Source organism: Ceratotherium simum, chromosome 18 (assembly GCF_057802395.1).
Source record: "Ceratotherium simum simum isolate JZ-2026a chromosome 18, ASM5780239v1, whole genome shotgun sequence".
In the NCBI taxonomy this organism is placed as follows: Eukaryota; Metazoa; Chordata; class Mammalia; order Perissodactyla; family Rhinocerotidae; genus Ceratotherium; species Ceratotherium simum.
Window position 1 is genome coordinate 33,771,473 of NC_141917.1, and position 14,409 is coordinate 33,785,881.

The 14,409-nt window shown below is 39.7% G+C and overlaps 1 protein-coding gene across 1 annotated transcript in view; it reads right to left on the bottom strand.

Moving 5' to 3' along the window:
- Positions 1–4,970: 4,970 nt before the first annotated feature.
- Positions 4,971–14,409, bottom strand: part of C6 (complement C6) — a 57,492-nt gene continuing 48,053 nt past the window's right edge. Inside the window, exons 16-18 of the mRNA XM_087443038.1 lie at positions 13,926–14,016; positions 10,874–11,115; positions 4,971–5,146 (exon numbers count right to left, since the gene is read on the bottom strand). Of these exons, the coding sequence (XP_087299164.1) occupies positions 4,971–5,146; positions 10,874–11,115; positions 13,926–14,016 (509 nt within the window). The remainder of the gene's footprint in view (positions 5,147–10,873; positions 11,116–13,925; positions 14,017–14,409) is intronic.

The following is a 14,409-nucleotide window of genomic DNA, read 5'->3' on the forward strand; positions in this document are numbered from 1 at the left end:
TGATGCAATTGTAAATGGTATTATCTTTTTGAGCTCTCTTTCTGTTAGTTCATTATTAGCATATAGAAATGCAACTGATTTTTGTAGATTGATTTTGTACCCTGCAACTTTGCTGTAGTTGTTGATTGTTTCTAATAGTTTTCCAACAGATTCTTTAGGGTTTTCTATATATACAATCACGTCCTTTCATATCTTTTTAAAAAGATGCTTGTCAGTGGTCTCATACTGTTCCATCATATGGAGGGGCCATAATTTATTATTGGACATTTAGGCTCTGTTATTTTAGGCTATTAAAAATAATGTCGTGATGAACATCTTTCTATATAAATCTTTGTGAGCATGACTTTCAAGGCACCATCTGTTCCTTGGAGTCTCTTGGTTGGTGACACATACCTCTACCAACTGACATTTGACACGTGGAACTGAAACCATGCAGCCAGAACTTGTCAAGAAGACAAATAGGATAGCAGTGGCCTCTCTCATGCTCATAAAATAAAATGGATACAAGTATAATTTTGCAGGCCATTTGTTTGGTTAGAAGATTGATGCCTCATTGATTCCACACACAACGTATTCCAAAAGAATGAAGGTGACCTTATAGAGAGCCAGCCATTTAGAATCCAATTAATCAAGCTTCAGGGTATTTGATGCCCAACACCAACCAGAGACATCACGATCTGTCAGATTCTCATTACTCAGAAGTTGAATTTAGGAAGGGATGTGGATTAGGTTTAGCTTGTGGGTGCTCTTTAGGATATAACAGAGCTATCTGTTATAGAAGAGCTCAATCTTTAAAATTAAGGAATGTTGATTGTGGGAGTGGCAGGCTTTTGTAGAAAGAGAAAAAACAGTAACATATTCTAAAATTTAGTGAGCTTTACTGAAGACTGCCAAAAAGAAGAAATCTTCAGTTAGGCTTGAATGTCACCTCACCAGAGGACTGGAATTTTAAAATCTTAGTCTTAGAACCCTGCTTCCAGGATGTCTGAGATAAATAGCATATCTATTTATAAAGTTCTTTAAGCTGGGGTCTTGTTTATTTTCTCAATATCTTGCAGAATCAACAAAAATTAAATCCACATTAAAAAAAAGGACCTGAATTGGTTCCCAATTACTTAACCTCCGAGTATGAATGCTTAGTATTCATCTCTAATAGCCTAAGAGGATAAAGATTTTACCTTTGATCTAGAATTTATTTAATCTTCTAGGACAGCATTGGAAATTCTACGTGCAAATTCTAGGTATTTAATATGTTTCAGTTTTGCTCTTTGCTTCATGATGACAATTTTATCACTGGCTCTTAACACTTGTACTAAATTGCTATATTAATATTAATATCAGAGTGTGAAAAATTCAACTGGTAAATGGTATGCAAATTAGCCTAATGCAAACTTTAATGGATTAGTGCGCTCAAAAAATCCTTTGAAACAAAGGTAACTAAAGTGGTAAAAAGACCAACAAATCACCATTAAAAAAGAAGATTGCTACAAGTAAAAGAATAAAATAAAGTATACTTAAAGCAAGCACAACTGATTTTAATCAAACAATATGAATGCAATAGCTGGTATAAACCTTTGATTATGTCATAGGGCACAAACAGAAAACATTTTTTTTTTCCAGTCACAGTGCTATGGGTTAAAATTGTGTCTGCAAAAAAATATATGTGGAGGGCTAAACCCCTGGTACCTGTGAATGGACCCTATTTAGAAATAGGGTTTTTGCAGATGTAATCCAATTAAGATGAGGTCGTTAGAGTGGGCCTGAGCCAACATGACTGCTATCCTCATAGGACAATGCAGGTTTGGACAGAGAGACATGCACAGAAGGAAGACAATTGAGCCAGCTGTGTGATTATGGAGGCAGACACTGGAGAGATGCATCTTCAAGCCAAGGAATGCTAAGGATTTCTGACAAATACAAAAACCAGAAAAGGCAAGGAAGAATTCTATCCTACAGGTTTCAGAGAGAACATGGCACTACTGACACGTTGATTTCAGATTTCTAGCTTCTGGAACTGTGAGACAATATATTTCATTGTTTTAAGTCACCCGGTTTGTGGTACTTTGTTATGGCAGCCCTAGCAAACTAATACACACAGCTTTCAGTATGTTCTGCCAAATTCCAGTTTTCTCTTGCCTCAGATAAGTCTGGGACAGATCACATAGATTTCTGGTCAGTTTTGTTTTTAAAAGTTGGTTCAGTGTAAGTCTCTATTCTCATGTCCAATTTACATCTCATCTCCTTCCCTGCCTCCAGGGTCAGCCGGGCTTGTGGGTCAGAAGACTCAGGGTCGGGAAGGTACCAGGGTTGCTCTTGTCAGTTTCTAACCCCTCTGGCATCATAGAAGTGATGTGGAGGAGCATGCCTCGTTCTAGGACACCTCTCTCCCTTCCACCTGCTGGGTCTGGTTCTCTGGTATTGGAAGCAAGGAAGTGGACCAGGAGAGATGGCAGGAGTTGTTTTATGTAATAGACAGTGATGGGGCATCACCTCTGGACTTGTTCTTACTAAATCTGGTTCTATGTTATTGGTGGTCCTGTGTTTCTTTGGGGTGGCATTTTGCTTTACCCCTACCCTCTCTGTCCCCTAGAACTTCCTGTGAGAGAGGCAGCGTTTGGTACTCCTGTGAGAGTGGCTCCTTTTGGTACTTTCCATAGGTTCATGTCCAAGACTCAGGAGGTCCTCAGAGCTCCTACCTTTCCTCTTTTCTGTGCTCCTTCCTGCTAAGCCAGGAGAACTACCAAAGTTCTTCATTCCTTCCCTACGCCTTGGGACTCAGATGGAGAAAGGGCTGCACCTCTCTTTTTCCCAGTCATGCCACACCACTCCCTTCTCACTATGAAAATGATGCAGGCCACTCTTGTAAGCATCCTGCCCTCAGCACTCTCTAGGCAGGAAGCAGTCTTGTGCTCATGTAAGGGAGAACTCCACCAGCAGTATGGATCTACACCTCCCGAGAACTCCTCCAGCATCCTGCTCACCAACGGCAGCTCTGAGATTCCACAGCATCCATCCAGCGAGGGCAGCACTGTACATCCTTGCTGTAGGTGACCCCATACCCTACAAACGATCCACTCGGGGCTTTGGTTGCTTGGCTTCAGTGGATACTTTCAGCATCATCCTCCTCTTCACCAAGGGGAGGAAAAGGACTCAGGGGAGGAGGACTCTCACTATGAGCACTGCATTCATGGGGCTGCAGATTCCCATGGCTTGCCTCCCTCTGTCCATGGTCCTACTCTTGAGCCTGGAGAGATGTGGGGCTGGTGTGAGAGTTGGGTAGAACAGAGTCTATTCAGCTCTGAGGAAAGTTTCTTTATTCAATTATTAGTGGCTTTCCTCAGGATGTGGGAGTGTTTAGTTCCTCTTTGCCCTCAGTTTGTGATCTTGGGAGTGCTGAAGGCTCTAGGCTTACAAGTATGGCCTGTGCCACTGTTGTAGTGAGAAGGGAATGGAGTAGCTTGACTGGGAAAAAGATGGGTTACTGACCCCTGGAAAAAGAAAAATCCCTCTCAATTGCTGTTATACGAGGAAAATGTTTTCTGTTTCTAGGTTTTTTCCTTCCTCATTCTTTTCCTTTGATATTAAAAGATGTTTTAGATTTTGCCAATATCCAATGACTAATGAGATGGAAGAGGAGCTGTGTTTACTGTAAAGGGTCTAGTGAGGGTGCTGCCAGGTGGCTGTAGCTCATAGCCCCCTTCCACTAGGTGGGAATCCCAATAAGTTTTAGAGAAAGGGAATCTGTTTCCACTCATCTGCTTAGAGATTGGCTGGCTAAGGTTTTGAGATCAATTACTAAATCAGGATTAGCTGGTTGATGACTCCATTTCAAAACTAAGTATTCTCCGAATGTGATCCCCTGATGATCATCAGCAGTACTGCCTGGAAAGTTGTTAGAAATACAAATTCCCAGGCTCCACCCCAGACCTCCTGAACCAGGAACTGGGGGTTGGTCACAGGCATCTGTATTAACAACTGCTCCAGGCGATTCTGATGCACACTAATATGTGAGAACTGCTCTTTCAAAGAATCTTCTCTCCTCCAATTCAAAATGACACCTTAGCCTCTCTAACAAATGGGTGTCTACTTGAGATGGCATAATACGAGAGATATGACTTACTTTAAAAATTACTCCTTCAAAATTCTCTGATGATTTTACATCCATTACACACTTCAGCATAAAAGCTGAATCTTTTTTCTCCTCATTAAGAAAATGGAATTCCAGAAGTTTATTTTTAACTACTTTAAACAAGGTAATTTCCACTTGAGTTCAATCATCCTTAATGTGATGTTTATTACTATGGAATATTTCCTTACATAAGATAAGGCTTAAGGATGAGATTCACCCTTCCCTACATTATTTTCTCCCTACCAATTATCACCATCAAACATACTATATATTTTACATGCTTGTTTTATTTTTTGTAGGTCTTCTTCCACACGAGTGTAAGCTTCATGGAGGCAAGGGCTTTTGTCTGTTTTCTTCACTGCTGATTCACCAGCACCTTAAACAGTACTCGGCCTCTTGTAGACATTCAGAATCATTTGCTGAGTGAATGCATGAAGGTTCGCTTTCAAGAATGTGTTTTACAGGTTGTTGTAGATTTCCATGTTTATTGATTCATTGAAGAAAATTATGGTTTTTGTTCTTATTTCTACTTGTGAGGATGCTTAATACTGCAGGCTTCGTCAAGTCCTCAGAAGTTCCATCATTTTAGTGCAACGTGAAGAGAGGAATTTAATAGATTGATGTGAAAGTTATTACTAGGAGTGTGCTACAGGGTGTCATAGGCTGGAACTAGATACAGGAGGCTGAGACAGGAGAGGAAGGGGAGAATAATTACATGAAACTAACACAAGAGAATTTTTCAGTAACTTCTGGGCCTGCCGGTCTGCTGTTTGTACAAGAATGCCCTTTTGTAGGGATTATTTTTGGACAGTAAAGCTGTTTATCAGTAATTGTATTAGATCTAACACCTCCCAGGATGCAGTATTTCCACTTTCCTGTTGGCACATCTTACAGCGCCTATTTCACAGATGTTCACTGTTTTCTTACTCATTGATGATCCCATTTTGACGCAGTAGAGTTGGTTTCCACCCTTGAAGCACTGAGAGGGCAGCAGGCAGACACATTTGGAAGTGGAGGCTGCAATGAGGGAGAGAGAGAGACAGGGTGACTCACCACAGTGCTTTAGAATTTGATTTTACCTAACTCGTCCCCAGAGTGTTGAGCGCCTTGGTGGTGAATGAGAAAGCTGGAACACAGGCAATGACCTAAAAGACCCAACTGTGGTTGAACAGAGTGATCTGGATGTAAGAGAGCAGAGTGCACTAGTAAGCCAGTAAGATTCAGGAGTGGGGCTATCTTTGATGCCTCCCTCTCATTCACTGCCCAATTCCAATCATCCTCACGTCCTGTCAATCCATTTCCACAATGTCTTCAGTCTGTCCTTTCTGTTCTTTTCTCACTGGCATTGACGGAGTACATTTATAGTTACCATTTATTGAGCATGTACTAGGAAACCACACAATATGCCAAGCACTTTACATGCTTTATTTCATTTAATCCTTACAGCAAATATATGAACTATATGTTATCATACTAATTCTACAGATGAGGAAACCGAACTCAGAGAGATTAAGTGATTTGCCCATGGTCCCACAAGTGGTGGAAGCAGGTTTTAAGTCATAAATGACTCATAGGCCTGAACTCCTTAACGTAACTTATACTGCATTTGTTGATTTCTTTCTAGAATATTCCTGGGTTATGCTTGGGAATCTGCATTTTTAATAAGCAGTTAAATTGGGTGATTTTCTTATGAAACTTGGTTTCAGAACCACTCAATCACTTCATAAGTCACATAAATATTGTGTTAATGAAATAGTTTTAAAATGATCATTTAGGGGTAAAGTTACTGAATCCAAGTATATTAAATCAATTTTGAGTAAAAGGATATAGGTTCATTTATACACGGGCATGTTTTAATCAAAGTGCAAGGTCCTCCACAGTTTGGCTTCAACATCCCTTTGCAACATTATCTTTTCTGCTCTCTCCATTCCAGGTAGATCAATTCCCTCTCTGTTTCCCAAAAAAGACCACACAGGTGGTCATTTTTTTCCTTTCGCCCATGCCATCCCTTTTTTGTTTTCTGCCAGACTTATGTGCTCTTTCCTACTTTTCCCCAAATGTCCAGTTTCTACAAGTCTCACCTCCTCCATGAAGCCTCCTCCATAGCCACTTACCCCCATACTGATCTTTTCTTTAATTGAACTTTAATGGTGTAAATTTGTCAGTACCATATCTGACTTTTTTTTTTTTTTTTGGTGAGGAAGATTAGCCCTGAGCTAACATCTGATGCCAATCCTCCTCTTTTTGCTGAGGAAGATTGGCCCTGAGCTAACATCCGTGCCCATCTTTCTCTACTTTATATGAAACGCCACCACAGCATGGCCTGACAAGCAGGGCATCACTGCACACCCGCATCTGAAATTACGAACCCCGGGCCACTGAAGCAGAGCACATGAACCTAACCCCTACGCCACCAGGCCAGCCCCTATATCTGACATTTTTATACTTTCTTGTTAGCCAGCTTGTCATATGTCTTTCTCCCAAGACAATTATAAGTGTTTTGTTTGAGAGCTAAGGCTCATCCGTCTGTATGTCCCACTCAGCTCTTAACAGGGTGCTCAATTAATTCTGTTTCATCAAGTGATTTCAAATTCTGAATTTAGGGTGCAGGTATAAGTATTCAAAAAGAAGTGTATCTGATGCACCTGGGATAATTCACGTTGCCAAAGCATCTGAGTCAGCGTAAAAATCAGCTGTGATGTCATTAATGAGTAGCTTCTTTTAGGCAGATATCAGTTCTTTCCCATGTGTCTCAACTGATGGGAGAAAAGAGGGAAAGGAAGTGGGTAGATACTCATATGCATAGGCTTCCTGCGCTTGGTAGGAAACATTTCATGAAAAAGCATGCATTTCCCTTCTATGCCCTCTGTCAACCAGCTAGAGAAGATTCTAGTTGTGGAAAGTCCTGTCCATTGTTAGAAAGAATAGGGTTTGGTGACCTCTGGAGAGGAAGTCAGTTCCCTTAGCTTCTGGAAAGACCATGGCCATCACTCTTTTACTATGGTTATGGCTTTAATGCTCTTAGCAAGGTTATTTTTGGACTACCAGAACCAAAAGGTCTTTCCCACCACCTCCACTAATTCATCCTCCAACACTCAGTTCTCATGCTTCCATCCTTATGAAACCCTTCCAGGCCAGAAGATATGTATCTCTCTTACAGGTCTTATCACATACTGCCTTGCATTAAAGTTATTCATGCAATTATTGTGTAAAGTTATTCCTCCAACTACTGTGAACAATTTGAGAGTACAAATGTCCTTTATCTTCAGACTTCTCACCAAACATGTATGGTGACTTCCACATTTGGATACCAAGAGAATGTTTGCTGAATAAATCTTCCTCTCCTGTTGGTTGATGGTGGATATTTTTGAAATTCAGACAAAACATTTAATAGTCATAAAAATAGGCTCCTTGGGAAGCCATTTGTGTTCTAACATTTGAAAAGTGAACCTCATGTTACTTTGAAGTTTCATTTTAAACTCTTTCTTATTTCATTTTAGATAGAGAAGGAAATGAGTAGCAAAGTACACAATGTAATCAAGAACACAATTTAATCAAAGTGACATTCAACTCAAAATTAATAATATCCCAACTTGCCATGGGTGGGTTGGGTATAAAATACATTTTCTAGCTTTCTCTTTCTTCATAAATGCTGTGGTTTGTACACTGATGCTGTTCTCTAGTGCTCTCCAAACAGAATTCTCTGTGACCTTGACTTTTGCTCTCCAATTAAAGGAGGCTGGCAGAAGCCAACTATATCTTTAGGAGTAAAAATGCTTTCTGTTTTCTGATTGTGTGCAGGATCAAAGAATATTTTAAATAACTTAAATCTCTTCTTAAGAAATGTTCACATTTTAGTTTGGTTATCCTAAGACATTCTGCTAACTCGAGCAAGATTGGTTAAGTATCAAACTTTTTAGTGTTCGTTTATTTATTTATTTATTTATTTATTTATTTATTATTTATTTTTTCCTCCCAAAGCCCCAGTAGATAGTTGTATGTCATAGCTGCACATCCTTCTAGTTGCTGTATGTGGGACGCAGCCTCAGCATGGCTGGACAAGCGGTGCCTCGGTGCGCGCTCGGGACCCAAACCCGGGCTGCCAGCAGTGGAGCGCCTGCACTTAACCGCTAAGCCATGGGGCCGGCCCTTTAGTGTTCTTTTTTTAGACAAACTTAGACTCCTGGAGACTGTGGGATTTAGTTAGATGTACAGCATAGGGGTAATAGTAAAGATAGATATTTTGATGAAATTGTAAGCTGCAGATGATTTTTCACTCGTAGATTTGAAAAGAATAATTTGTGGGAAAATATCAAAAAAAAAAAAAAGAAAAGAAAGAAAGTCTTTGCAATAGAAGAGTGCTGTGAAGACATTTTCTCCATGATAAATAAGGAAGAATGGAAGCTAACAATAAACACATCCCCTATACTTATACTACATACCTATTGCAGTATAGACAGGGACTGTTTTCATCCTCTCTCTTTACCACGTTCCTTTATTTTCTGTATGTATTTTTGACAATAATGTCCTTATACTACAGTTTTCGGAGAAAAAGTTTATATTTTAAATACAAAATGATGTTGCATAATACTTTCAGCTCTTTTCAACCACAAATTATTATTTCTGAGAGAGATGTCAGTTGGGTAATGGTGTCAGTCAGGTAGCCAAAAAATGAATAGTAGTGTTTCTCTACGAGATGGTTTAAGACTGGTTAGAATTGGGCAATGTACATATCGGGCCCTGGTTTGCTGTCTCTTATGTGGAATTGTCTTGTTCAGATATGGCATGAAGGTTGGAAGCCCCATACATTGATCTCCTGAATTGCCACATCAGATGGCCTGCTGATCATGCCACCTGTGTCTACCCTCTGTCATGAGTTCAATCCTGCCACTTGTCAAGGGAGTGGGATCTTGACAATCAGCTTCAAGGGGATCAGGAAGCAACTGGATTTGGGTAATAAGGCATCTCCCGTTTTCCAGGACTGAACTGAAGATCATTGGGCTGGAAAGTGAAAGAGGAGCCGAGGAGAACAACAATAAAGTTTTTGTCTTTGCTTTTGCAAAAGTAAGGTGGTTGTAACAAAGGTTAGATGTAACAATTAAACAAGTTTCCATTGCATACTTTATGCCTTGATTTAAGATAGTTTTTTGAAAATGTGTCACAAGGGAAATCTAACTGCCTGTTTGAGTTCTGTTAAATCCTAATCTTCAACTCATATTTATGTATTATATGAAGCTTAGCTGGGTTATTTCAGGGTCAAACTGCACCTTAGAGCAAATGTGCTGCAGTGAAGTTTCTGCTTCCAAGCAATTTACAAATGAAATGCCAATAGCCAATACACTTGTGGAAAATGGAAATGTAATGCGACTTCTTAAATATCAAATTGGCTGAGATATAAAGGAGTGATAACTCCAAGCTTTGGTGAGGGTGTGGGAGGGCAGTCTTTATTATATGTTGTAGATAGAAATACAATATGGTAAAAATATTTCTGGAAAGCAGATTGATACATTGTATCAACAAAGACTATATTTCAAAATAATATTTAACTAGAAATTCCATTTTGTGAGGTATATCCTAAGGAAATAATCTTAGACTATAGCTTATTCTGTGATAAATTTGTCTATCACAGTACTGTTTATAATAGCAAAATATTGGGAAAAATCTAAATGCCTAACAGAAGATTGGTTAAATAAATCACAGAATGTCCACATAGGCTTTTGCAGACATGGAAAATTATGTGGCAGAATAATATATGATGACGTGGAAATAGTTTCATGATGTATTAAGCAAAAAGCAGCAATACATAAAATAGAATGTAGAGCATGATCTTATTTTATTTTTTTTAAATTTGTAATATAATCAGGGCCACCCCTGAGGTGTGTGATGTCCCAGGAAAAATTCTTTTTATGGGTTACCTCTCTATATAAACAGTTAAAGTCACTCCGAATTAGAGTGTCAGCACCATACTAGCAGTCCAATCTGAAGCAATCTTGAGAAAAGAATACCCTGCTGGCTGGTGGCTCACAGGCTGCTCTCTGGTCATGCGGGTCTAAATCTGAGCCAGGGATGACTCTATACATAGAGTCCCAGAGCTCCTTGGATCATCTAGTTGCCCTCGTGCATGGTTGGGGAGAGAAGCAGTCAGAGAATGTTCCACAAGGGAACTGAATGTTCCTCAAGGGAACTGAGCCCAAGAGGGACCCTGTCCGGGTTCAGGGCATCCTGCCTGAATAACGCTGCCAGCCCTAGCTGGTCCCAGGCACTGCAAGAGCACTTCAAAAAAATTGAGGAAGATGCTTTTAGCCATTGGTGTCCATGAGGAACCCACTCCAGGCTCAGAGCACTCTATCTTTGCTGACCCCAGTGGGTCACAACTGCCAGAGAAAAACTTAGACCGTTTTGGTGAAGGCCCTCCAAAGGTGGGAGTAGGGAAGGGTGGCTGAAGCATGAGATTGGGACAGGTACTCTTCTTACTGGGGTCTAAGGGTGGTACTGATTATATATGCATGGAAAAGTGATTAGGAAGATTTACACCAAAATTGTCAGTTATTTCTAATTGTGGGAAGGTTATATTTTTCCTTTCTGTTCAAATCATTTAATAAAATTTTTTACAATAAAAAGGGATTATTTTTGATTAAGGAAAAGTTATTTTTAGTAAAGAGTGTATAAATGCAAGTGAGACGTATCAGCTGAGACGAAGGTTAAGTGAGAGCATTTCTAGTACGTTTCCCCACTGGAGCTTACCTGAACATTTTTCCCAGTCGTAACAGTTGTCATAGCCACAGGATTCTTTCTTTGTGCTATTGGATGAAAGTTGTTTCCTTTCAAGACCCCATTCTAACTGTGGACCATCTTGACAGGAACCAATATGTAGAAAATGGAGTTGCTGATTATTTAAACATTTCTCGGCCAAAAACTTACAAGCGGGTGAAGTAAAGTAATCATCGGAGTCTGTATCAAACACACAGAGATCTTCTGAAGAATGGCTGCCCAAGAGAGGAAAGCAAGTGTTTATATATGAGGGCTAGAAAAAAAGAGATGACGTGTAGCCAATTTCATATGTTAACTTAGCGCCCAGTTTTCTTCCCCGTGCTTCTTTCCCTCTTGATTTCTCTTCTTTTAGTTCCTCGTTTCATCTTGCACGCTCTGGGATTCATCTTCCTAAAATTTCTCTTAATCTTAGATTATTCCTAATTGCCTTCAAATTAGTCTGAATTCTTAAATTCTGGTATAATCAAGATCTTCCATAATTTGACTTCAATCAACTTTCTTTTCTAGAGTTATTTTCCCATCTTCCTTAATCCCTCTTTATCACCTGACGATGGTATTGATCATTTTCTAAACTGGTAAGATTATTCTTCCTTTGCTGCCATCCCATGCCCTGCTCAATCAGCATTGCATTCTCTCTCCTCTCTGCCTATCTGTGTCCAGCTCAATTCTTGGTGACACCTTGAAGCTAACCCTGATCAACCTGGCCCATGGGAGGATGTACCTCCTCTGAACTCCGTCACACTCATTAATTGCAACATGAGGGCCTTATATCATTATATAGCTTTGCAAATGTGTTTGTATTGTGATTAAGAGCATGAGCTTTTAAGTCATTCCCTGAGTAACTTGCTTAATCTCTCTAAGTAGATGACGGGTCTTGCTACCAAGAGGTAACCAGTGGCCACAGCCCTTCTCTTGCTGAGAGGACAAGAGCTCCTTGATTGCTCCAAATTTGAGTTTCTTGTCTGATGTCGATTTTAGTCACTCTAAATTTATCACAATCAGTGCACCAGTGTGTAAAATTATTTCCAGGAACTAGAGCCCATAGCTGAGAAGAAAAAGCTACTCTCTAAATTCAGAGAACTTCAGCTACAGGGCCAGCCACTCCCACAAACACCTTCAACGCTGTATAAAGGAGAATTGAGGACTACAGAAAGAGGCTAGAGAGGTAGGGAAGAGCTGAAATTCAGACAGTTCCAGAGAACAGTCCATGTTCTCATGACTTGGTATTGTAAAGATAAAGAAAGAAGTTTCCTCTTGGTTAAATGGACAATGTGAATGTTGTAAGTACTCCTCAGAAGGCCAACTGTTGAATGAAGAGACTCCAGCAGCAAGAAGCTACGTGGTGGACCACCTGTGTTGGATACTGAGGAGGGAAGATAGAACCACCTTTAGGCTGAATTATGTCAATGGAATTATGCAGAAAAACACCCTGTGGTGTTCTCCAAAATAAATAAATGCATGCCTACAAGCAATTGTTCACCTGTAGCACAGAGGAACACGATAGCTAATCAGTGTTAAAAGTGATATATAACTACTGGGTACAGTCCTTTGGCTTTGAAGGAGGGCAGAATAAGGCACCCCCAAATGTGCCACTTTGGCATACTGATTATTTTGAATTAAAGTTACTTAAGGAACAGCCAGTGCCAGAAGGACACTCTGACCCTCCTTCGTTTCCCTAAAAGCAGGAAATAAATCTCCTATGTGAACGTATCCAGAAGGGTAGAAGGCACCCTTATTGCCAGAGATAGAGAATTCAAGGCCAAGACGGCTGTATAAACAAACTTTGTTACTTCTTCATTAATTTGCTACCCCAAGCCCCAAATCCTTTATTTTGTCAAATCTTCACAAATAATTGTTTCTGTGTCTACAAGGTATAAAAGCTGCCTGCTTTGGTCACTTCTTTGAGTCTCATATCTTTGAGGCTCCTGTGCATATGAAATTAAATTTTTTTTTCTCCTGTTAATCTGTCTTATGTCAAATTAATTACTAGACCAGCCAAAGAACCTAAAAGGGAAGAAGAGAAAACTTTTCCTCTTCTACAGCTTCCTAACCCAGCGTTCATGCTTTCTCATCCTCAGTAATTTAACTCTAATTTTATTTAAAATGCCTGTGTATTCAGCCAAAGAACTGCATTTCATAGCCTCCCTTGCAGGTACGTGTAGCCATGTGAATAAGCGAAGGTTAATAAGATGAAAGCAAGTGATGGGTCTTCCAAGAACTCTTCTTAAAAAGACAGAATATGTCCATTTTTAGTCTTCCTTCCTTCCTGCTCCAGCAGGGCAATCTTGGACCATGAAATAACTTCAAGGATGGCAGAATAGAGAGCAGGAAGGAGCCTCAGTTCTACCTGCAGTGAGAGAATCGCCATACTGACCCTAGCTGCCTACCTCTGCATTTATTTTGTGAGATAGAGAAACAAAATTTTTTCTTTAGCTAATGCTAATTTGGATTAAATTCAGCTGAAAGTAGCCCTTAAATTAATAAGCACCCTTGACACTCCTGGGTTTATTTATGGAAAGAAGGGGCAGTTATAACAATAAAGAGGAGATAGCCACCTAGTCATAGCAGTCACATGAGGATATATCATTTTCCTCCTTCATGCTCTCTACCCCAGCATGAAAGAATAAACTGACAAAGGTGTGTGTGTGTGTGTGTGTGTATGTGAAGTCCATGCTCACACCCCTTTCTCTACTCCAAGCTTTTGGAATCACAACCTTGCTCTAAACTTAGGGGGAAGATAATTGTCTGAAGTTTTCAAATGAACAAGAACAAGTCTTTATAACCAAACAGAGACTGTTTTAATAAACAAAAGCCATGCAAACTTAGGAACTGGGATGAGAGATAATTAAGAAAGCTTGCTCCCCGGTGGGGAAGGAGGAATTCTACAGAGCACAGGGCATATCAGTTATGTGAAAAATTAATACGTTTTGTGTTTGTGCTTCAAGAAGCTCAGCTTCCCCATCAAGCTAGTTACACTAGACTGGTTTTCCCAATTTCCAAATAAAGTCCATAGAGTATCTCTTACCTACAGTCTTCTTCTGGAGACATGCAAACGCATTCAGATCCCATTTGTTTTTGTCCTGGTTGACAATGGCCCTTTAATTTTGTCAGAATATCTGAAACAAAAGAAAAGGGAGTAAAGAACAGTGCATAGTATAGATTCCAAGTGATAAGCTTGAATTTAGGAGAAAAAGCAATGGTGAAATGTTCTCATTTATCTCCTGGAGTTAGTGCATTCGTTTGGCTTTTCCAAATATGCTGTCATGAAATATTCCATCTGAAAGGTCCTTTCTAGGTCTCATGAGTTGTCATTTTCCAACGTAAAATTGCGGTTAAGTTCAGAGAACTAAAGAAAATGGAATTGATGAAATTTTTATTTGTTTTTCAAATATTTATTGAACAACTATGATATTCCCAGCACTTCAGTAGTTCTGGGGATAGTGGCTTGAGCAAAATTTGACCCAGATCTTGTGCTCACAGAACTTATAGTCTGCAATATTAATACAAAG